The sequence below is a fragment of the Colletotrichum karsti genome (assembly GCF_011947395.1).
Source record: "Colletotrichum karsti strain CkLH20 chromosome Unknown Scaffold18, whole genome shotgun sequence".
NCBI lineage: Eukaryota > Fungi > Ascomycota > Sordariomycetes > Glomerellales > Glomerellaceae > Colletotrichum > Colletotrichum karsti.
This window is the reverse complement of record NW_024065918.1, coordinates 560345-583742: the sequence shown is the minus strand read 5'-3', so window position 1 is coordinate 583742 and position 23398 is coordinate 560345. Positions and strand designations below refer to the sequence as shown.

Below are 23398 nucleotides of genomic sequence, written 5' to 3'. Positions count from 1 at the left end.
TGCAGGTAAACACAGAGAGTGGAGTAAAACCACCCTGAGCCCACAGTCACACAGGCAAAGGTCCAGGTCCAGGTCCACCAGCAGCACGCCTGCCCCGTTTCTCGCCCGTCGCCCGCGTTTCCGCCGCATAAAATGTGCGCTTGACCTCGACCTTCCCTTCATCGCCTACTTTAGTCCTTTTCTACGAATTCCGAATCTCCTCAATTGACGAGCCGAACTATGGCCACAAGGGGAGTTGTCCCGATACGACCGGGTAACAATGCTGGCCCCTTCGGCATCTTTCGCACTGCTGTGCTCGGCTTGGCCAAGGCATTGACGCTCGGCGTGTCTTCGGTCGCCGCCGCTCCCATTCACGCCAGAGCCCATCATGAAGAAGAAGGTCCCGCAGAGGGCGACGACGTCTGGGTCCTCTATGTTGCCTCTATGGTCTTGGTTCTCGCCGGAGGCGCCTTTGCTGGTTTGACCATCGCGTGAGTCTCACCTTTCGACCTCGTCGCACACACGCTTGTTTAGATCCTGTTTGCTAACCTTGGCAACAGCCTGATGGGACAGGATAGCATCTACCTCCAGGTTCTCGCCGGCGACCCTGACGAATCTCAATCCAAGAACGCCAAGCGCGTCTACAACCTACTCAAGAAGGGAAAGCATTGGGTTTTGGTCACCCTGCTGTTATCCAACGTCATTGTCAACGAATCGCTGCCCATTGTCTTGGATCGCTGTCTTGGTGGAGGTGTTACTGCCGTTGTTGGCAGCACTATTCTTATTGGTATGCATCAGAAACCCTCCTCGGTGTCACCGTCATCTAACCGTTCCCGCAGTCATCTTCGGCGAAGTCGTTCCCCAGTCCGTCTGCGTTCGATACGGTCTCCCCATCGGTGGCTTCATGTCCAAGCCCGTTCTCCTGCTCATGTGGCTCATGGCCCCCATTGCGTGGCCCATCGCGAAGCTTCTCGACTGGGCTCTCGGCGAGGATCACGGCACCACATACAAGAAGAGCGGCCTGAAGACACTCGTCACCCTGCATAAGTCCCTCGGTGACGTCGGCGAGCGTCTGAACCAAGATGAGGTCACCATCATCAGTGCTGTCTTGGACCTCAAGGAGAAATCTGTCGAGAACGTCATGACGCCCATGGACGATGTCTTTGTCATGGCCGAGGACACTGTTCTGGACGAGAAGACAATGGACCGCATCCTGTCGGAGGGCTACTCCCGAATTCCCATCCATGCCACTGGCAAGCCCACCGATTTCGTCGGTATGCTCCTCGTCAAGATCCTCATCACCTACGACCCCGAGGACGCCCTCCAGGTCAAGGACTTCCCTCTCGCCACCCTGCCCGAGACCCGCCCCGAGACGAGCTGTCTGGACATCGTCAACTTCTTCCAGGAGGGCAAGTCGCACATGGTTCTGGTTTCCGAGTACCCTGGCGCCGACTACGGCGCTCTTGGTGTCGTCACCCTGGAGGATGTTATCGAGGAGCTTATTGGAGAGTGAGTAGCCTTACATGCAACCACAGGATCATGCTAACGATTTCAGGGAAATCATTGACGAGTCTGATGTCTACATCGACGTCCACAAGGCTATCCGTCGCCTGACGCCTGCGCCCAAGGCCAAGCCCATCAAGCGAGCCTTGGAAGCGTCCCCCCGTGTCATCCCCGAGAATGGAGACCTCATCGAGTTCGACCGAGAGATTCCCCACGAACGTAACGGCTCCGTCAGTGTCATGAGCGACGCCCCCCACCTGTCAACGAGTCCCGGAAAGACGACCACCTTCCTTATGAGGAGAAGCTCTGCTGGTCCCGATGGTCGCATGACCTCGACGGCTGTGCCCGTGAAGGCCACTTTCGACGAGGCCAAGCAACACTTGAAGCACCTCGGACCCTCCAACCGCGCATCGAACCCGAAAAATACAAAGTCCACCACCGTCAAGATCAAGCCCGTCCAGACGGGCGCGCCCTTGTCACACGTGCAAAGCCCTCCGCCGGCGTCTGCTGGCCTTCGTCCTGCCTCCGTCGCCGGCGACATCAGCCAGGAGAGACACGACGAGGGGCACGAGGACGACTCGGAGCAAACCCCGCTCATTCGACCCAAGCTCACCGGAAAGGGTGGTGTCCACGCCGTTCGTAGGAGTTACGGCGGAGCAGGTATGAGCGACGCCCAGGCGAGACTCGCCAGCGCCGCTTCTCACCATGAAGATGACGTGAAGCCGTCCGATGAGTTGGATCTGCCCCCGACTGTGCCTGAGAACGGCAGCAGTCCCGAGGCTAGCCGAAGAAGCGGAAGCCCCGAGGCCACTCGCACGGACTTGACCATCATTGTTTCGCCTGGCCGCGGCAGCAACTCTCCCAGCGTCACCAGCGTAATAGAGGACGGGTCTGCCACTCCCAAGCGTCGACCTCTGGTTCGAAGCGGTAGTATCAGCGAGAACGTAGTCGAGACCAGTAGTGGCGTGCAGAAGATCATCATCCAGGCTGCTAGTTCCGACTCGGATGACGCTGGGTCCAAGGGCTCGTCCGGACACCGCTCGCGTACTACCAGCCAGTCCAACATCCTGTCCAGCCACGACTCTGAGGGTGAAGAGCAGGAAAATGGCGGCGAAGCGTCAAGTACGGCGCCCAGCACCAACAATAGCCAACAACCGAGCAAAAAGAAGAACAGGCGCAAGAAGAGGAAGAATAACAAGTCGTAGACGTAGGTGATAAGTTTGGGTTGTTTTTCGTTGTTTGTATGATATTGGTAGTAATTCCAGCGGCTGCTACGGTACGCCCTTTCGCACCCTAGTCCTGCGTGTAGTTGATTGTGATCTATTTGACTTATTTGTGACCATCCGGCTATATGCTCTAAATATTCATCTTATTTTTTATACAGCTTCCTCAGTCGTACCAGATAGCGTTCATACCGAAACCCGGCTCGGGGATGCGCAACCTCGCAACGCGGCCGAGGAACTCGTCGTGCCAGCGGTAGATCTCGATCCAGCCCTCCTGGTCGTCGGTGATGGCCAGCCACTCGTCGCTCCAGTCGCACGGGCTGACGGCGTTGCTGTGCCCTCCGCTCGTCGGGGTCGGGTTCAGGCAGATCTGCCTCTCGATGTGGCCGTTGTCGTCGAGCTTGAAGGCGGCGATGTAGCCCGTCACGTCGAAGCTGTTGGAGCGCGCCGTCGCGAAGAGGTACCGCCCGCTGTGCGAGAGCGTGCACACGTCGGAGCGGTACATCTTGTTCTTGGACCCCGGGATGCCCGGCGGGATCAGCGGGAAGGAGCGGTGCGTGTACACCGGCAGCTTGGAGATCGGGTCGATCACGTACTCGCACAGCCGGTTGCCGGCCTCCATGAGGGCGTAGAGGTAGGCGCCGGAGGGGTGCATGGCGACCCAGCGCGGGTGGTCGCCGGGGTCCGGGGCGTCGACGGAGCCGACGAGGTCGAGCTCCGGGCTGTCGGGGGCGCGCTTCTTGTGGGCCCAGAGCTTGTTGGCGGTGAGGTCGGCGGAGTAGAGGTAGGTCTCGGTGGGGTCGAAGACCATGCCGTGGATGCCCGTGTTGGGGTCGTAGGGGTAGTTCTGGACGTTGTCGGCGAGGGCGCCGGTGGGGGAGACGGAGAAGACGTTGCCGTGGGAGGCGTGCTTGTAGAAGGGGTTGCAGTAGACGGCGTAGGGGGGTTTCTGGGCCGCGAGGAGGAAGATTGCGCGGGTGTTTGTCGTCGAGAGGGCGGCGTTGGCTTGGTTTGTCAGTCCTTCCTTTTGCTGCTGGTTTGCGGTGGTCAAGACGTACGGTCGTGGGTCATGTCGTGAGAGGCCTCGTGGACGATCTCGGAGGGGCTCTTGACGGCGAAGCTGGACCACTTCTTCATGGCCGCTCCGTAGAGGTTCTTCTTGTCATGCTATGTCGCGTGCGTGTGTAAGCCAATTGGTTCAATTGGGGAACGTCGATCGCACCCCGTCGTCGTCAACTCACGCTGAAGGTCATCCATGATATGGGCTGGTCCTGGGGTATCTCGGTGCGCTTGACGAGCTCGAGGGTGAACTTCTCGTCGTCGAAGGCGACGGTGAAGATGGCGCCTGGAGGGGTCCAGGTGCCGATCATGAGGTGGTGGACCGGCATTTTGGGGGTTGTCGAGAAGGCTCTCTTGATCTGGTGACGGGTGGTGAGGCGGATCTGGTTCTGGATCGTGGAGAGGGCGCGGACTGGCGGTCTCGGGAGCATGAGCTTGATGCGTTCACTGACACGTGAGATGAGAGAGAGCGGAACAGGCGAAAAAATAAAAGAGAGGAAGGAAAAGGTTCGCGTGTTCGGAAGACTTAGGAGCGAGGTTTATCGGGTTTTTGGTCCCACCGAGGTAGGTTCCTGTCAGAGAGCTATCTTTTTTGGTTTAAATCGTTTTCAGATGTGAAGCTTCATTTGCTTGCCCCTCGTCGCCCGAACCCCGGACGACGTACGTGCGGAGGGGCACGGTCGCAACAAAAGCTGGGATGTGGGGTGTGTTTTGTTGGAGATCGGGACTTTGAAGCGGTAATTGGGCTGGCTTCCCGGTAGAGTGTTCTTCCCCCCGACAGCTTTTTTGTCGATTCTCAGTCTTCGCTCCGCCGACGGGAATTATGATTTGACGGTCCTTACGTGCGCTACATGGTGACAGCTGTAGCCCCTGATGTTATTTTCTCATTTGACCTATGAGCATGTCACGTTTTGAAGGCCCGGTACGGTGCGGTACGGTGCCGGCGGGCCTCCGGGCCTCAGTCGGAGCTCGAGGCCCGACTTTGGCCGATCAGGCCCGGGGCCGGGCGGCGAGAGCAAATCTTAAGAATCGCCATGTTCCGGTACAGCCACAACTCATCGAGAGTCCTCAAACAACGACATTGAAATTCAATCGTCACTCGGAATCTCCGAATAGAGGCTCGTTGGCTAGTCAAGTTTCCCGAGGTCTTCCTCGTATCCCCACTCAACCCCATGTCTTCCCCCGCCTTCTCCATCGTGTCGGGGCCAGCCAGTCAGACTCGAGCAGAGACAAACTGGAGAGAAAGGCACGTGGGTATCAAGGCACGCGGGTGTTGAGAAAGACTACGCGTTCCATTGGTTTTGGAGCTTGTCTTCGGGCTGGATTGAAAGACGACTTATATATTCTGGCGATGCAGATTTCATTCTGCATAGCAATCAAGGGTTAGGGTTTGCCTAAGTAGTTCTTGAAGCTGATTTTTGCTGTTATTCCGCCTGATTTGATGGATAGTGAAGGATAGGTAGTATTGAATGACAGCGGTAATGACGCTGTTCACAGGCGTCAGTGGGAATAAGTAACACCGGCAAGCACCTTCTCTGTTTTCGTACTATCCACTAGAAAAAAAAAGTAGCCTTCCAATCAAATTATGCTCCACGCAGTATGATAACTCCTCCCTGACAAGCACCTTCCACTCAATTGTGACATCCAAGTACCTCATCAAGCATCTATTACGGATATTCTCACCGTATCCAATAGAAACCAAAGGGATGCGGTCTGCCCTGTCAGCCTGGGAGGAAGCCCATGAGGCGCACTCTGCAGGTGTGTAAGACAAAGCTCGCTTATTGACTGCCGAAAGCCAAGCAAGATCAACGCTCTCAGCTCCTTCAGCTATCCCTAACCTCAATGTGGTCTGTTCGATATTCTCATCCTGCCTCCGCATTTCAGCAACCACCGCCATTGGAATCGATGCGCTTTCGAGATGGACTCGTGGCAGAGCTTCGCCGACGGCCTTGGTTCCTTCGATGCGAACACCGACCAACATCGCCAAAACCTTGTGGATAGGCACGACGAGACGTGTCGATGGGTCTTTGAGACGTCCGAGTATCGCGAATGGATAGAGGACCAGGGAAAATTCCTCTTGATGACCGGTCCTCCCGGTGTGGGGAAGTCGGTCCTGGCGTCGGTGGTTATCGAAGAACTGCGGCGACAACAGCAAATCGTCACGTATTGGTTCTGCGGTCGTGAAAGCACGCAGAACCCAAACGCTCTGGCAAGATGTGTTCTGAAACAACTGGTCGAAGAGACAGTCGGCGGTTACACACCGTCGTCTTCGATCTATGAGTTGAGAAGTATGAATGAAGACGATGACGATCCTGGACAGCTATGGGATGCGTTGACAACTCTCCTGCGCACCATCAACCAAGTTCCACGTCCAGTCTACTTGGTCATCGACGGTCTCGATCATCTGAGCGACGATACCTTAGGTGACGTGACGTCGACTCTCCAAAGGCTTCACACCGAACACAACTTCGACGTCTTCGTCACGGCGAGATGCCTGCTTCCTCAACTCGACATCCTCGGTCTCACAGCTACCTTGGAGTACACCGACGGCGGAGAGGACTTGAACCAATACATCATAGCCAGCCTAAGGTCTAACACAGAGCTGCTTCCCAGGGCATCAGAACTCGCGGAAGCCGTCATGGAGGGGTCCGAGGGATTGTGAGTGGTGTTTGTCTGTACACTAACTCAAGAGATAACTAAAACGGCGCAGATTCTCTTTTGCCGACCAGATCCTAGATTGTCTGCTGGAGGCGCCCTATTCCGAACCAGACGGCAAAAGCCCGGCGGCGTGGACCGCAATGGACACCAAACTCGGCCTCTTCTTCGACGGCTTACTAGAGCGTGTTCTCAGCCAGCCAGATACCAGCGCGACGTGTTGCGCATTCAGATGGATCCTCTTCGCCCGCAGGCCCCTTTCGATGAGGGAGCTCCAGCACGCGCTCGCCGACAATGCCACCAAGCATCTATGGAACACGAAGGAACCTCTTCACCAGGCGGTGGAGCCCCTTTATCATACGGTTGAGCCAGACACCGTCATTGCGGCACTGAGAGGCTTGGTGCGGGTTGACAAGATCACGGGGATGGTCTCGTTCTTCCACTCGGCCGCGGAGGGGTACTTCCGTCAACGTTCGGAGCGGTTTCCAAATGCGCAGGAGGAGATAACCGCGTCTTGTGTGCGGTTGTTGACGTTTGCTTGTCTTCCTTGTAAGTGTTGGGCCGAACGCGCGAAATAAGACTCCATCTAACTGCACATTGCTACGTAGCCCCGAGCGAGGCCAACTGGGTCATCGAAGATTCCACAGATATCAAAAGAGAACAATCGACATCCTCTCGTAACGGGCTGAATGGCTCCGAAGATACAGCTGAAGAAACTCCGGCTCACAGCCCCTGGCTTCCGCGCATGATGGACAAGCTATACCATCCCACGCAGTCCTATTCCCACCAATACCGACCCGCGCAGAACCCCTTTCAAGTCAAGCTCCAAATGCCATCCAACAAGGGCTTCTTCCAGTCCAAGAGAGGATACGAGGAGAAGTTACGCCTACAGCCTTCGCTGCAGTACGCGGCCTGTAATTGGGGCTACCACGCCCAAGCATCTGCCGAACTCAGCGAGGATGTCTTGGACCTGCTACGAGACAAGACAAGAGTTGAGGGCATAAGCCAGACCATCGCCTTCGAAAAGGCTGGCTACACCGAAAAGTTTCCCCAAGACGTCACCGGCCTCCACCTCGCCGCCTACTTCGGACTCGCACACGCAGCGACCCGCCTCCTCAAAGACGGCGTCCCGGTCAGCAGCAGGGACAGCCGTGGAGAGACGCCGCTCTGGTGGGCCGTCAAAGACGACCAGCACGAGGTCGCCCGGCTTCTCAGCTTCAAGGACACCGTAACCCTGCATCTCCTCATCCGGGCCAAGCAGAAGACGTTGATGCCGCTGCTCGAGGCCCTGCTGGAAGCTGGGTACAACGTCAACACGGCTGACATCGAGAAGTGGACGCCCCTGCACGCCGCCGTGGCCTCGGGGGACGTCCAAGTGGCCGAGAGGCTGGTCGTCGCAGGCGCGGACGTCGACGCGCGGGACGTCAACGGCGCGACGCCGCTTGGCCTGGCGCTGGAGTCGCGCAACTTTGAGCTGATACAGATTCTCGTCGCCAACGGCGCCGATACGAGAGGCGTGGACTTGGAGAGGATACGCGGGGTGTTTGGGTTGCAGGATGATGACTCGCTTGAGATGTACGAGGACGGCGAGGGGAGGCGGATCTTGAGACAGATTCCGAGGGAGTTCTCGTGGACTGCGGCGAACGAGGATGACACCGGGAGGTTCTCCATGTGAGTTTTCACGTCGTAAACCGTGATCGACTGAGATGTCATCAACTAATCTTCACGCCACGCCTAGTAACCTCCTCAACCTGAACAAACACCTCCCGGGCCTCCGCGACCTGAGCGTGGAGCAGCTGCACAGTCTCAAGCCTGACGCGCCCTTCGTCCTCCGCATCCATCAGTCGACGGATGTGGAGCACGAGAAGAGCACGTGGGTCTACTACCTCAAGATCGAGCTGCCGGCGGCGTCGCTCGAGTCCCGGAAGTACCGCGCCCTGGGGATCTGCTGGAACGTGGCACCGCACACGGACGACCACGGCGTGCAGTCGTGGACCACGACGGCGCACCTAAGTAATCTTCAGGACATCTGGTTGCCGTCCAAGGGCATCGAGCTGTTCCGGGCCTTTGTCTCGCAGGTTCGGCGGAGGTGGGGTTTGCTAGTTAAGAATACCATCAGCATGGTGAACAGCGATGTACGTATCCCTCTTGCTATCAGTCTTACTCCTGACCACGTCTGTTGACGAAAGGGCCACAGAGACGCCGCGAGGTCCTGGGCGCGAACGGCGGCGACCCCAACCTCCTCGGCACGCTCCTGAAAGACGCGCTGAAGTCCGTCAACTACCGACAGCGGCTGCAGGTGACGGCCGGCGAGGCCAAGGTGTTCGCGACGGAGTACTGCCACCGGCACGACGACGTCGGCGAGCTCGAGGGGCTCCTGGGGCTGATCGACGCGTTTGCGGAGGACGTGGGGGATTACATCGGGCAGTTGGACGAGATTTCGAGGGATCTCATCCAGATGGTGAGTTGAATGCCCGCATGAAATGGCTTCATCGCTGATTCAAGGACAAAAAGGAGTTCAACTTGGTCTCGATCAACGAGGCGAGGCAGTCAGTGAAGATGGCGGCTAGTTTGAAGCGGTTGAGCTGGATTACCGTGGGTGTTTGAAGCAGTCAGTGAGTAGTTGCTATTATTGACGCTATTGTGTAGTTCATCTTTCTTCCTCTCACCTTCGTTGCGGTAAGCGAGTTCCTTGACCACGCCGAAGTTGATCTGATTTTAACTTGTGATAATAGACGTCATTCGGTATGAACATTGACATCCTGGCGGAGGAACCTCCGTGGTACTATTACCTCCCATTCGCCGGCGCCACCATACTGCTCACATCGGCAGTATGGCTCATCTTCAAATACAGCAGAGTAAGCAACCGTAGCCACCTCTTCCTTGACCGAATCAGCGATTGATGACAGGGCAGCTGGAGGAAAAGATCGAAAGAGTCATGGCATCGGTGTTACAGAAGCGGAAAAACCGCGATGGTCAACTGATGTACATCTCATGAAGGAGCCATGTTGTCTGAGAAAGGGGTATCATTTGTTCATTACAATTACAGAAAATTGAGCAGCGATGATCGCTCTGTTGTACAAATCTTTTCGTCTCACACCTCCATCACGTCCTTTTAGTCGGCCGTCTTGGCCGAGTGCTCATACAACGCCTTGAACGCCGACTCTTGCCCGAGAAGCTCTCGAGGCTCGCCAAACTCTACTAAATCGCCAGCGTCAACCACCGCAACCCGATCAAAGTCGAGCACGGAGTCCAGCTTGTGTGCGATGGCGATGATGGTCCAGTCGCGGAACCGCGACCGGAGCACCTCGTCAACAACACGACTCGACTCGTCGTCCAGGCTGTGTCCCGCGTTAGTCCATCAACCCAGACAAGAATCAAGACATAGTATGCTCACCTGCTCGTAACCTCATCCAGAATCAGCACCCTCCCCCTCCGCAACATGGCCCTCGCAAAGACGAGCAGCTGCGCCTCGCCCTGCGAGAAGAACCCGTCGTCGATGACCGCGTCAAGCCCGCCCCTCTCCTCGACTTTGTCCCACAGCCGCACCCTCTCGAGGACCTCGACGATCTCGGCGTCCGTCGCCCTCTCGGACGGGTCGACGTTCAGACGGATGCTGCCGTCGAAGACGTACGACTCCTGCGGGACCGCCACGAGTCGCGAGCGGACGTTCTCGTGGGGCACGGTCGAGAGGTCGACGCCGTCAATGGTGATGGTGCCGCTGTCTAGGTCTAGCATGCGGAGGAGCGCGAGAATGAGGGAGCTCTTGCCACTGGGTTTTGGGTGTTAGGTACAGCGTGTGGGGAGAAGGGGATGATGGTGGCTTACCTCCCGGTTCGGCCGCAGATGGCGACTTTCTGGCCGGGCTGGATGGACATTGAGATGTCTTTGAGAACAGTTCCTCCTGATCTGAAGACACGGTTAGCATTCATGATCTCCCGAGTGGGATGCCGAACTTACGCGTATGAAGCCGTAACATCACAAAGCTCGATCTGCCCCTGAGTCGGCCACTCCCCTCCGGGCTCGACAAGCTCACGCTCAGAGTCACCCTCGGGCTTCGTATTCAGAGCGAAATTCCGAACCCTAGCCACCGCGCCGAGCGAGACCTCGAGCATGACCCAGGACGTGATGAACGCCTTGATGACAGCACTGAAGGAGAGCACATTATTCAGCGCGACGCCGATGAACGCCGGCCCGATCTGCTCCCGGAGCGTGGTCACGAGCACGATCAGCACCAGCGCGATGACCGCGATGGTCATGTCGACGGAAAACGTCAGCCAGCGCTGGAGGCATGCGAGGAGGTAACCGGGCCTCTGGGAGTCGTCCAGACGGCCCATGTTGGCCCGCGCCATGCCGTCCTCCCACCCCAGGGCGCGGATGGTGGCGAGCCCCTCGAGGGTCTCGATGAGCTGGGTGTAGAGGGGCGCCTTGTGCTCGATGTCGAGGAGGCGCATCTGGCGGGAGGTGCGCAGGTAGAAGTGCTGGAGGGCGTAGAAGACGGGGACGAGGAGGGGGAGGACGGCGGCCATGTAGCGCGACGAGACGGAGATCATGACGAAGCGGGCGATGCCGTAGACGATGCCGATGGCGACGCCGAGGGCGGCGGCGGGGAGCTCCATGTCGATGAGCTGGAGGTCCTGGCTGAAGCGGTTGACCGTCACGCCGCTGTCTACCGAGCTGTGGAAGGACATTGGGGCGCTTGGCTTGTTAGCGTTGGATGGCGAGGGGAAGGAGGTTAGTTGGGCTTACCGGGAGGTGGTATCTAGCAGAACACCGTGGAAGTAAACACCGGAGTTGTTGATGATGACGATGAAGAGTTGCCTGGGAGAGACGTCAGAGGATGTCGAGTTTTGCAACGAAGGGCCTTCTTACCACATGGCGATCAGGAACGAGAGGATGGAACCGACGCCGAGGGCGGCGTACACCCCGATCCACTTGCCCAGGTCCTGGTTCGGCCTCCTCTCGTTCGCCTCCGTCCACCACTTGAGCCAGATGTCCGGGAACGAGTCGCAAAAGGCCATCAGGATCATGAAGCCCGCGAACACGGACAGGCTGAACCAGCCGGCCGCCCTGGCGTAGAAGCTGTACATGGCCCAGTCGCCGAGCTGACGCGTGGCGTCCGCCTTGTCGTCCAAGGCGTCGAGGAAGGCCTGTGGGCTCGCGGCATCGGCCGTGGGAGGAGCAGGATCAGCTTGCGTCGGGGTTGGGGATTTTTTGGGGGTGGTTTGCCCCGAGGCCTGGCTGGGTATCGAGGCAGGATCAGCAGCTTTGATTTGGCCATGCTCGTTGAGTAGGACGACGTCGTCGGCGAAGGGGATTCGGCGGGCTAAGTAGATGGTGTCAGTGAGGGCAGTGGGGAAAGGGGAGGTACAGGGTAACGGACAGTCGGATGAGACCAGGACGACGGTCGTGTCTGTGTTCCTCAACAATCCGTTGCTGCCGAGGAGGTTGTTGAAGACGATGTCCTCAGTGTTAGAGTCTAGGCCGCTGAAGACGTCGTCCAGTAGCAGCAACTCTTGTCTTGCGTACAGAGCTCGAGCTATGGCCTACGATAGTCTCAGCAAACGAAACTTAATCAGCTCAGGAGTTCGGAAAACACGTACCAGGCGATGCTTCTGACCGCCGCTCATAGAGATGCCCTTGGTACCAGCCACCGTGCTGTCCCCGTTGGGCCAGCTCGCAATGTCCTCTTCCAAAGCACATGCAGCCACAACGGTCCTGTACCAGGCTTCGTCAAGGACACCATGTCCAACGACGATATCACGTACGGTCGTATTCGGGATCCAGGCTGATTGGCCACAGTACGCAGCGCCCGAGAAGCTGGTCTTGATGGTGCCCCTGAACGAGGAGAGTTCACCGAGCAGGGCCCTCAGAAGCAAAGACTTCCCGCAACCAACAGGTCCTACAACCAACGTGAAGGCCCGCCGCCTGACGTTCCAGCTGTCAATGTCAATGACGGGCCTCGAGTCATCGGACCAGGAGAACGTCCCCTTCACGGAGGCGATGATGCTTTCCGAGAGACTTTCGCTCCCAACCTCGGACTTACGGATCTCCGAGAGCTCGACGACATCACCATGAATCGGGCTTGAAACGGCCGCCGCCGGGTCCTTCACAGTCACGACACCCTTTAAAGTCCTGTTCCCACCGGCCGCGGCTATTCTGGTGTCGGTCCTCTCCTTTCCGTTCAGGAAATCCTGGACGCGCTGGAAGGAGGTGACGGCGGCGGCGGTGATGGGGAGGGCCATGATGATGCCGGCCAGAGGCTGGTTCACTAGAGTCAAAATGGACAAGGCCGTAAACGCTTTTGAAATGGTTAAAGTGTCATTGCTGCGAGCCGCGATGCCCGCATAGGTTCCGAGTGTGAGGATGGGAGACCAGATGGGGGTGCAAATCACTTTGGCGCTGTTAGCATCTCTCCCCTCTTTCTTGGCGAGTTCGAGGAGTTGGACAACTTACTCAACATCATAGACAAGCCCAGAAGGACCCTGTATCTCTTGGACACCACCAGCTCGATGCTGCGAAGCTTCTGGATGACCGAAAACGCGACATCGCTGAGACCGGATATCTTGAGCCATTTGATGCTTCCCAGAGTCTTTGAAGTCGTCGTGACACGGTCTTGGGAAGCCTTGATCCATTGCGCCGAGGCCGTTCCCGTAGGGATGGCCAGGAAGCCCATCAGAATGATGGTGACTGCGAAGGGAACGTCAGCTGGCTCTCCGAAGCTAAACCTTGAAGGCATCCGCACCAAACACCAGAGCCACGGGCATCGCGCAGGCGGCCCCGAGCTGTCTGTTGATCAAGTAGATCCCGACGGCGATTTCCACGAGACCTCCCCATATCTCGTGCAGCTGGTTGACGCCCTGGCTGATCTGCTCGCTATCGGTCCCGACCAAGGTCAACGCCCCGGAAGGGCTGACGTCGGGTGAGGTCAGATCGAGGCGTAGCGCCTTCTGATAGATGAGCGCCGACGTGCTGCCCCTCATGATGGAGGCGGCACGCTGGGTTCGCCACTCATACTGGCCGGTCGAGACCTGCACAGAGGGCCGTGTTAGTCGCTCTCAATTTGAAAAGGCGCCAAGCCCACGATGCACTTCTAGAACTTCGTCTGAAGACACTCACAGCGATGCCGGTGTAGACCAGGACGTAAGCGCCTATCAAGCCAAAACCACGATTGTCGTATTCCCGGGTCTGGGGCAGGCCTGCGAGCTCGATGGCCTGCTGGATGAGCAGTGGCTGTGCGTAGTTGAAGCCGATCTGGAAGAGTTTCGGAATGACCGCCGCGGACATGGGCCCGGCGAAGACGCGGAGCCAGGTGCTGAACACAGCGTTGGGGACGGTTTTGTCGGGGACTTTGGAATAGCAGATAGATTAATATTAGCCCGCGGAAGATTCTTTTTTTCGGCCCTACGAGGAAACGCGGGCTGAGAGGGATTGATTACCTTTGTCCCACGCCTCCGCCAGTTTCTCGTAGAGAGGCTCGGAGGCGAGCTTCGGATCCAGAGGGTACAGGTCGTCGAGCTTGAGGATGTTTCGGTATCCGTTGACGAAGAGTGACGTCAGCCAGAAGAAGACGGAGCGATTGAAGGTGCCGCTGGTGACCTCCTTGGAATACCCTTTGTGCTGCGGGACCAGGATGTGTCGCTTCTCGGTCGACTCAAGCAGAATCATGACGGCCCTCAGGGCCAGCGCGCAAGTGAAGACGGCCGGGATGGTCTGGTTTGAGCCCAGCATCCATAGTGTTCGAGCACGGGCGGTGTCCAGCAGCACCGAGGCGAAGAGGTACGTCGAAAGGACGAACGACGGCCTTACGGAGCGATCGTGGGAGAGCCATGACAGCAGACTTAGACCCAACGAGGCGACGAGACTCAGAACACCAGTTGGGACTGTTGCACGGGTATGGGTGATGGAGGCGGACGATGAGGTGGTCCAAAGGACTAGTAGAGCAAGGTTGAGGCCTACCAAAGCGGCGGAAGCACCCTTCGCACCAATGTTAGCCAGAAAAGTGACAGGAAAGTCAATTTTGTTTGACGCACAGCTTTCAGAGGACGCAGGATGCTGGCGACGACCTTGACATCGGACCTGACCAGGCGCAGGGCGCAGGCGGGGAGGGCCAGCAGGAAGAGGCAATGCAGGGGAACCGCGAGAATGGACTCCTCGAACAGCAGCGTAAAGTCGAATCCGCCCCGGCACGTTGCTCCGGCCCACGGACCGAACGAGTCGTCCACGCCGGCAGGGCAAGCCGGCTGGTGCGGATGCGGGTGCGGGGTCCACATCGCAGCGGTTACAGTGAGCCGATAGCGGCTTTCCTGTCGCTTGGTGTGTTTCAAGACGAGGGAGTGAGCAATTTAATTAGACAGTAGCAGATTTCAAACAAAACAACGACCGAATGTAACGTTTTGCTACTTCGTTTACACTCGGAATGCCATCATTAGGAACTGTGAGATGAGAGAGACACAGCACCAACACTGGTTTGTTGCGTCGTCGGATTATAAGTGAATCGGGTTCAGACCAAAGATCCTTCTGCGCCGAAAGGAACGGAAGAAATTGGAATGCAAACTATGCAGCCGCCGTGTTTTGACTGTGCCGTCCCGTAATCTACAGACATCAGCCTTAGGCAGAGTCGCCGTCTTCCGTGCGAGTGCGCCGATGTGTGCCATTCAAGGATAATACAAGTATCGCTGTCTTGGTAGGCGGCACGGCGCTGGTTGCACAGCCACCTCGCCAACTGCCCAAAGCGGAAGCGTCTCATCTCTTGGACGGATGGACCAGATGACACTCACAATCGACAGCGATGGAGGCGTGAGAGTGTCGGGTGGGAAAGGGATGAAGAGAATAGATGCCCAGTGCTGCAGAAGTCAGCATCGGACGAATTGGTCTCCGCGCCTCGACCTCGGTATTGAGAGGCTGTAGACACTCGTAGATGACAGTGACCTATGTGACGAACGGCCGGCGGGCGCATTACCGTTTGGCGTGGAACCGTCAGAGTCTGATGGTTCGCGTTGATGAGATGACTTTTGAGATGAGTGAAGCAGGTCTCATGTAAGGCAGAAGTTTCTGTAAAAGAGCAGTGAGAATGAGCGGGATTCGTCACCAACACTCGGTCCCGGTTTGAAGAACATGATGGCAAGTCTGCTCATCTGAAGTCGTTTCGTGCGCTGATGTTCATCTTTTGCTAATTACAGACCTGCGCGATTCAACCCCAGACATGCATTTGCGGAGGATAGAGTCATTTGGAATACACACACCACCACGACCATGGACATCACACGTGGGAACGACGTGAATAAGAAGGGAAGACCCGACCTCACCTGAGAAAGAGGACTCGTCATCACCCACGTGACCGCGTTGATGCACTGAGTTCGGGTTGAGCTGAGCGTGTGTCACTGCATCGCGGCGATGAAGGTGAGATGAGAGACCGAGGACGGCCGCCACGTGAAGTTGATAGACCGCCAAGACGGGACACATTGGGGCATTCCCTCTACCTGGGTCAATCAATACCTACGAAAGATGGGCCTTTCACAGTCAGTGTAAAGTAAAGTGAACCACCTTTTACCAAAAGCACCGGCATTTCTCTTCCTCATCGTGGGGGACACACCAACACCTGGGGCAGTGGGAAAAGTGTGGACTCTCACTCAATGCGCTCCTGAGTCCCGGTGCTGTATGATTTCCTCTCTGCGGCGATCATCGCTCTCCCGCCTCCTGATTCTCCATGATTTCCCAAACAGGATCGCAGCACATCCGTTCATCCCCCCCTCTCGCTTGAAAACTTGGCTTTTTTGTCAATCGAGTGCCGCCCCAGTGATCTCCAGACCAGCGCCTGAGGATTGTTGTGGATTCTTTGTGAGAAGCAGGGACTGGGCGCTGTTCTCGGCCGCCGAGGGAGAAGTCGAGAGAGAGAGATGGGAAATGTCTCTCGAAAAAGGACGAACCCAAGGAATCGGAAACCGCCATCTGAGACTCGAGACTCGACAGGAGGCCACAAGCATCGCCAACACCGGGTGAGGTTTCTTGGTGTCGTCTTGGCCAGCCATTCTTGGCTTTTCTATTACTCACGATGGCACCCATTCTTCGCTATTCTCAGCCTCTCTGCTGAGAGTCTTGGCCGTGTTGCGGCGACGATCATCGCCCGACTTTGTTCATTTCTTCGAGACAGCAGCCCTTGGCATTTCGATGCACGAGTTGAAACACCGTGCTTTTTTTTTTTTCTTCCTTCTCTTCTCGCCTCCCCAACTTGGGCCATGGAGCCGGACGACCAGGTTTAACCAGTTTCTGCTCAGACCAGGTCAGGCCAGGGGAGGGGGCTCTATAGCGTTACCTTTTGTTCTAGCCCTCGGCATTTATCGTATGAAAGGGGATTAGGGAACGGACGGGATGGGACGGAATGGCGCAGCAGGCGAGGCAGCTTCCAAACAAGCATCTCGCTAGGACAGGATGCCCGAAATTTCTAATTGCCTGGCCCAGCGAACAATGTTGCGGCGAAAGGAGGTGACATCAACTCGTATCTCGATGGATATGCGACAAGGGCATGAGAGCCAAGCTTTGGCGTATCGTACAGTAGCGTGCGGCTCGCAACACAAGCTCGTGGGGAATCGTCTCCTTGACACACGCCATTTCTACCGCGAACGGCCATCGTAGCCGGTTTATCCAACGTCCCAGTCCAGAGCAGTCCGCGGAATCCAGAAGATTCGCCTGAAAAGAGTCATCCAGACGACTATCGTTCTGCTATGTATCATTGTATCAAGTATCAAGTAGGGGGGCGGATCTCGTTCACGAGTGATTCCCCTGCTTGTCAAGAAACGACCCAGGGTGCATCGTTGCAATTCTGAAATTTAGACTTTTTCGCTTCGTCTATGCCCAGCTTCCAGACGTGATCCCGGTTCTTCTTATTCCAAGTCGTTGGGCTTTACCAGGTGTCGGTTACGAGAAGACAGAAAGAGGAGAGGCGTTCGCGACGGGCAAGCCAAGCGCTCACAGTTGGGCGTGTTAGTGTTTCATCCCAGGTTTGACAACCTGTCCTCCGATCAAACCGCTAAACCCCCAAACCCTCCTCCTCTTCATTACCACCCCCCCCGTGCCTTGTTCCCGGCGCACAAGCATCCATATCGCATCATGGTAACAAAGTCCATACTATAGACAGGGCTGGATCAACCAAGTCTGTCAGGGTACATGGCTGTCGAGCCTGTCGCCGCATTCTCTACCGTTTGGAAGAACGTAGGAGAGTACCTGTCCTATGCATAGTAACCTGCGTGCCAGACTGAGTACCTCCTCCACAAACCCCAAATGCTCAACACCAAAGAGGATATGGAGCGGCGGGGCCGTTCTGAATCACCAGCCGTCTGATCAACCGTCGCCCTTCCCATGGTCTCTTCTTCTTCAACCCAAACCCGGCACCATCAACCGCAGACGCACGGTAGCGAGCGTCCATCATCAATCGGCTACGGCTGCTCTGTACTCTTCCTCTTATTTTTGGCTACACTCTTCGTCTCCGCTTTCCCCGGCCCACGGCTGCTCCGGGGTGCTGGCGCGACATGGCGCCGTCGTGATGCTTGGCACACGCACCTCCCATTCGCCCATCAACGTCCTTTTTCTCAAACCCGTCCCGTCCTTGCTTGCTTGCTTGCTTTCGATGTCCAGACTCCCCTGACTCTCTCCACAACCGGCGTAGCGGACAGAGCAGTACCGTCGACGGGGAACGAGGACGAGCACACGGCGGGCGGGACCATGAAGCCCAGGCCAGCCGCCCACCGCCTGCACTGCCTTCCAGATGGATCAGGATCACAAGTCTGTGACATGGCTTGACATGGTGACATTTGCGCCTAGATAGCGTTCACCTCATTTGTTTGACAAGACGTCTCAATTCCTTGGCACTGTGACCTCATGGTAGCATCCAGGGCTCGCCGTCTATTCCGAAGGGGGACCCAGGCATCAGATCCGAGAGCTGAGATCCATCCCAGGGCGAGCTTATACTCTATATATCAATCCGTCCCGATCCGGATTCTGTCTACCCTTCCTCTCTCTCTCGGCACTCTTCAGTCCTACATCAACAAAACAATTCTGGTTCAGGTCCTTCTCTTTGGCTGGTCCAGTCTTTCCTTGTCTTCACTTTCTTCTTCAACTTTAGATTCCATTCTCTGGTTCTGTGAACCGTTTTTTTACAGTTGTAGATTTACCACACCTTTTTTTCTCACTTCACACACATTTTTTCTCTCTACACTCCTTCAAAATGAAGAGCACTCTCATCCTTTCCCTCGCGGCCCTCGCCGCTCAGGTCATCGCCCTCCCTACCCAGGTCGAGGAGCGTGCCGTCACTCTCCCCATGGGCGACATGAACCTCGCACCTCGCATGGATGTCCGCCCCAAGCTCCGCCGCGGAAAGAAGGATCAGGAGGCCGCGGGCGCTGCTCAGGACGGCCAGAACGGCCAGCAGGGTGAGAACGAGGGCGAGAACGGTAAGCCAACAGCGGACTCAACCAGTATAAGCATTCGACTAACACCTTCAACAGACGACGCCGCCAACGCCGTCGCCAAGAAGAACAAGGCCGCCGCTGGCGAGAACGCCGCCGCCGCCGGAGGAGCTGCCGGAGCCGCCGATGGTGCCGCCGCCGGAGGAGCCGCCAACAACGGAACCGCCAACGCCGGAGGCAAGAAGAACAAGAAGAACAAGGGCAAGAAGGCGAAGGCCGCCAAGGCCCAGGGCAAGAAGGCCACCGCGGCCGCCGGCAAGAAGGGCAAGAAGAACGGCGGAGGCGCCGCCAACAACGGAACCGCCAACGCCGCCGACGGTGCCGCCGCCGGAGGAGCCGCCAAGAAGAACAAGGCGGCCAAGGCTCAGGGCAAGAAGGGCAAGAACGGCGGCGCGGCCGGTGGTGCCGCCAACAACGGAACCGCCAACGCCGGCGGTGCTGCCAACGGCGGCAAGAAGGGCGGCAAGAAGAACAACAACAACGCCGCTGCCGGAAACGGTGCCGCTACCGAGACCAACAACAACGCTCAGCAGGACGGCGGCGCCGGCAACATCTTGAGCAGCCTCCTCGGCGGAGTAAGTTGACCTTCCCGAACAGTTCAGTGATGGATGTTTGCTAACTCATTGTTTCAGCTTGGTGGTGGTAACAACAACGCCGCTGCCGGTGGCAACGCCCAGAACGACCCCCTCGCTCTCCTCAACGGTCTCCTCGGTCGCGATGAGTCCTCCGCCCACCTCGAGGACCGCCAAGTCGACGATGAAGTCGACGACCAGGAGGAATAAACGCGACCACCTATACGCCAAAGACTGTGTGACCGCGTGGGAGACATCTGACCGGTTTGGACGGCCGGAGCAAAAAGGCAGCTACGCTGGATGAGTTGTTGCTCAAAAGTGTTGTTCGTACGAATGTCGCGTGTTGTGGTGGAAACCTCTTCTTTTTTTCTCATTTGTGGTGCGCGCAAAATAGCTAGCCAATCTCGAATTTGAGATACACGGGAGAACCGGCTTATTTTTCCCCCTGTCGTTGCCGATATCAGGATCATGGGCTTGAGAACGGTGACAAAGGCTTCTGGGAATCACTCAATGGACGGATCTACTTCATGGCGTTGCTGGTTTACAACTTTGTAATGCCCAGGGGAGGAGTTTTATGAAATTGAGTGAGGTGCGCACTGCAGCTTCGGGACCGGACCGTTTTGTTTTAGTGATGATACCAGAAAAACAGAAATCAAACAGCGAGTTTTTCAAACATGAGAGTCTTCAAACATGAGTTGTGGGTGAGAGTGTGGGACGTGTAGCAACATCTATTTCCGGTGAGTGTGAGTGAGAATGATGTGTTTCGTCACCGAGCACATGAGTGAGAGTGAGAGTGAGAGTGTGTCAAAAGTGAAAAAGGAGGTCGGTGATGAAAACAGTTAAAGCAGGAAACAGGGGCACACGACACGTGAGAGCAGTGATTGGCAGACGATAAGGCACAGATTAGCGCCATAACCTAATCAATTGAACCCCTGCGAGGTGCTCCTCTCTCCGGCCATCTCCTCCGCACCTCCACCGCGACAGCAACGCCTTTCCACCGCCCTCGACCAACAACAGCAACTCACCACGCGTCCACTCTATCTTGGCCATGGGCCTCCGAGCGAGGTCCTACCCAAGGCAGGGAGATGCCCGAGTTGACCGACTCATTGTCTGGTTTCTCATAGGCGGAAGTCGTCTGCTAATCGCAATTCCAATGGGCCATGTTGATATTGCCCCGTCCAAGTCAAAAGCAAAGCGGTTTTCAGTCTTTTAAACTCCTGGGTCTTATTTCCTTTTCCCCCACACCCTTCTTCTCACTCTCGATATTTCCCCACTCGAGCTAGACACCAGCTAGGCGACTCTCCCGCTCGCGCAGGAACCCTTCACCTTCCCGATCAGGTCAGGGCGCCTCTCACGAACGGCTAAGAGAAAGCCGCGAAAACGTGCCAGGCACCGCACGCTCTAAGAGGCCAATTGATACGCCCCCTGTCTTGGTTGATAGACAATGTCCTCCGTGCCGTCGTCCAGTGAGAGCCTCTCGAGAGACCGGTAATATCGGAGCTGGCCGTCGGGTCGTCATCGATAATCCACAGAGAACCAGAGATTCGCGTCCCGCCAAGACTACATGCTCTGCGTGAGCGAGGCAGCTTCCGCCATGCAAGGGCGGATGGACCGTGGAACCCGGCGATGCAGACTCCATTTCGCGCATCGATACGACCTTGGCCAGGGCCGACGGGTACGGAGCCAAGATGTCCAGCTCTATCCTACATAAAGATGCAGACCCCGCGGCGACGCTGCGATGATCTTTCCTCTTTGCCTGGGACGTCGATCCGGAGGGACAGCTTCTTGACCGCATCGTCAATCGGGACTTTGACTTGTGACTCGCCGCGCCTTGTGCTTCCAAGATGAAGATTCCTTCCCTCTTCCTCTCCGCCGCCGGCGCCGTCTCGGCCTTGACCATCGCCGAGATCAATGGCAACAAGTTCCTGTCTCCCTACAAGGACCAGTCCGTGGCCAACGTGACCGGTCTGGTGCTTGCCAAGGGCCCCAGCGGCATCTGGATTCGCTCGACCACGCCCGACGACGACGATACGACCTCTGAGGCCGTCTACGTCTTCGGTAGCACAGTCGGCGCAAACCTGACGGTTGGCGACATCATCACTCTGGACGGCAAGGTTCAGGAGTACAGGTATGTGTTTCGCAGCCAATAAGAACATGAATTGACAAGCGCAGATCCGCGACAAACTACATCTACCTCACGGAGATCAGCTCCCCCAAGAACGTCGTCGTGGTGTCCAAGGGCAACGAGGTCTCTCCCCTCGTCATCGGCGTCGACACACTCAACCCGCCCACCGAGCAGTACACCAGCCTCGACGGCGGCGACATCTACGCCGTGCCCAACGCCGTGGCCAACATCTCCACCGAGAACCCCGTCCTGGACCCCAAGCTCTATGGCTTCGACTTCTGGGAGAGCCTCAGCGGCGAGCTGGTGACCGTCAAGAACCCGGTCGCCGTCACCCGGCCTAACCAGTACGGCGACACCTGGGTTATTGGTGACTGGCCCGCCACCGGCCGCAACGAGCACGGCGGTATCACCATGACCGACAAAGGTAAGACTAGTAGCCTCTGATGTCAAACATCCTGCTCACACACGACAGACTCCAACCCGGAGGCCATCGTCATCGGCTCTCCCCTCGACGGCACCAAGAACCCCGAGTCCAAGATGGGCGACCAGCTCACCGAGATCACCGGTGTCGTCACCTACGCCTTCGGCTTCTACCGCATCCTCCCCCTGACCGCCATCACCTTCGTCAGCGAGGCGGCCAACAACGCTCCCCCCACCACCCTCGTCAGCAGGGGCGACTGCAGAGGCATCACCGTCGGCGCCTACAACGTCGAGAACCTCGCCCCGACCTCCGCCCACCTCCCCTCCGTCGCCGCCCACATCGTCGACTACATGAAGACCCCCGACCTGATCTTCGTCCAGGAGGTCCAGGACAACACCGGCCCGACCAGCGACGGCGTCGTCTCCTCCAACGTCACCCTCTCCACCCTCGCCGCCGCCATCGAGACCCAGACCAACGGCAGCGCCGTCTACGACTTCGTCGTCATCGACCCCGTCGACGGCCAGGACGGCGGCCAGCCCGGCGGCAACATCCGCGTCGCCTACCTCTACCGCCCCGACGTCATCGAGCTATGGAAGCCCAACCCCGGCGGCAGCACCGACGCCAACGAGGTCCTCCCCGGGCCCGCGCTCAAGTACAACCCCGGCCGCATCGCGCCCGCCAGCAGCGCCTGGGACGCCAGCCGCAAGCCCCTCGCCGCCGCCTGGCGCGCCATCAACGGCCCCCAGAACAAGATCTTCTTCACCGTCAACGTCCACTGGGCCTCCAAGGGCGGCTCCTCCTCCCTGCACGGCGACCCGCGGCCCCCCAACAACGGCGGCGTCGACCAGCGCACCCAGCAGGCCGAGATCACGGGCGACTTCATCGGCCAGATCCTCGCCGCGGACCCCAACGCCCGCGTCATCTCCAGCGGCGACTTCAACGAGTTCGCCTTCGTCGAGCCGCTCAGGACCTTCGCCTCCAAGTCCGGCCTGCTCGATCTCGACGAGGTCGTCGGCATCCCCCACGAGGAGCGCTACACCTACGTCTATGACATGAACGCCCAGCAGCTCGACCACATGTTCGTCAGCCCCGCGCTCGCCAAGGCCAACCAGACCCGCTACGAGCACATCCACATCAACTCCTGGGAGCTGTACGACAACCTCGTCAGCGACCACGACCCCTCCGTTGCGCAGTTCAACGTTTGTGGGTGTTAGGTGGTGAGGAATTGGAGGTGAATGTAGATGATCAAAAGTATACGATAATGTAGTAATGTCTATAACCTTTGACTGTATCATTGTCTGTTACATGTTGTATATAAAAGAAGAATTGAGAAGAACATGGCTCATTATGATCACCTGTTCGCTCTGTAATTAATGCTCATGTGCCTCTCGTCCCTC

General features: G+C 57.4%; 6 protein-coding genes across 6 annotated transcripts; 4 read left to right on the top strand and 2 right to left on the bottom strand.

Moving 5' to 3' along the window:
* Positions 1-219: 219 nt before the first annotated feature.
* Positions 220-2687, top strand: CkaCkLH20_06262 (duf21 and cbs domain protein; the record flags this gene model as incomplete). Its single annotated transcript, XM_038888979.1, has 4 exons — positions 220-470; positions 540-766; positions 819-1488; positions 1535-2687. The coding sequence occupies 4 exons, from the start codon at positions 220-222 to the stop codon at positions 2685-2687; spliced, it is 2301 nt and encodes a 766-aa protein (XP_038745780.1).
* Positions 2688-2871: 184 nt separating this feature from the next.
* CkaCkLH20_06261 (carboxy-cis, cis-muconate cyclase) lies at positions 2872-4195 on the bottom strand (the record flags this gene model as incomplete). Its single annotated transcript, XM_038888978.1, has 3 exons — positions 2872-3710; positions 3764-3872; positions 3947-4195. 3 exons carry the CDS (start codon positions 4193-4195, stop codon positions 2872-2874), a joined length of 1197 nt encoding a protein of 398 aa, XP_038745779.1.
* A 1487-nt stretch (positions 4196-5682) lies between these two features.
* CkaCkLH20_06260 (ankyrin repeat-containing protein) lies at positions 5683-9417 on the top strand (the record flags this gene model as incomplete). Its single annotated transcript, XM_038888977.1, has 9 exons — positions 5683-6422; positions 6475-6968; positions 7028-8090; positions 8158-8554; positions 8617-8880; positions 8934-9014; positions 9069-9098; positions 9155-9277; positions 9334-9417. 9 exons carry the CDS (start codon positions 5683-5685, stop codon positions 9415-9417), a joined length of 3276 nt encoding a protein of 1091 aa, XP_038745778.1.
* Positions 9418-9534: 117 nt separating this feature from the next.
* On the bottom strand, positions 9535-14692 carry CkaCkLH20_06259 (ABC transporter; the record flags this gene model as incomplete). Its single annotated transcript, XM_038888976.1, has 12 exons — positions 9535-9760; positions 9817-10191; positions 10248-10328; positions 10380-11117; positions 11169-11240; positions 11292-11965; positions 12023-12813; positions 12876-13109; positions 13165-13450; positions 13539-13768; positions 13859-14396; positions 14453-14692. 12 exons carry the CDS (start codon positions 14690-14692, stop codon positions 9535-9537), a joined length of 4485 nt encoding a protein of 1494 aa, XP_038745777.1.
* Positions 14693-18642: 3950 nt separating this feature from the next.
* Positions 18643-19665, top strand: CkaCkLH20_06258 (uncharacterized protein; the record flags this gene model as incomplete). Its single annotated transcript, XM_038888975.1, has 3 exons — positions 18643-18868; positions 18923-19458; positions 19516-19665. 3 exons carry the CDS (start codon positions 18643-18645, stop codon positions 19663-19665), a joined length of 912 nt encoding a protein of 303 aa, XP_038745776.1.
* A 1634-nt stretch (positions 19666-21299) lies between these two features.
* CkaCkLH20_06257 (endonuclease/Exonuclease/phosphatase) lies at positions 21300-23215 on the top strand (the record flags this gene model as incomplete). Its single annotated transcript, XM_038888974.1, has 3 exons — positions 21300-21583; positions 21628-22004; positions 22053-23215. The coding sequence occupies 3 exons, from the start codon at positions 21300-21302 to the stop codon at positions 23213-23215; spliced, it is 1824 nt and encodes a 607-aa protein (XP_038745775.1).
* Between the last annotated feature and the right edge of the window lie 183 nt (positions 23216-23398).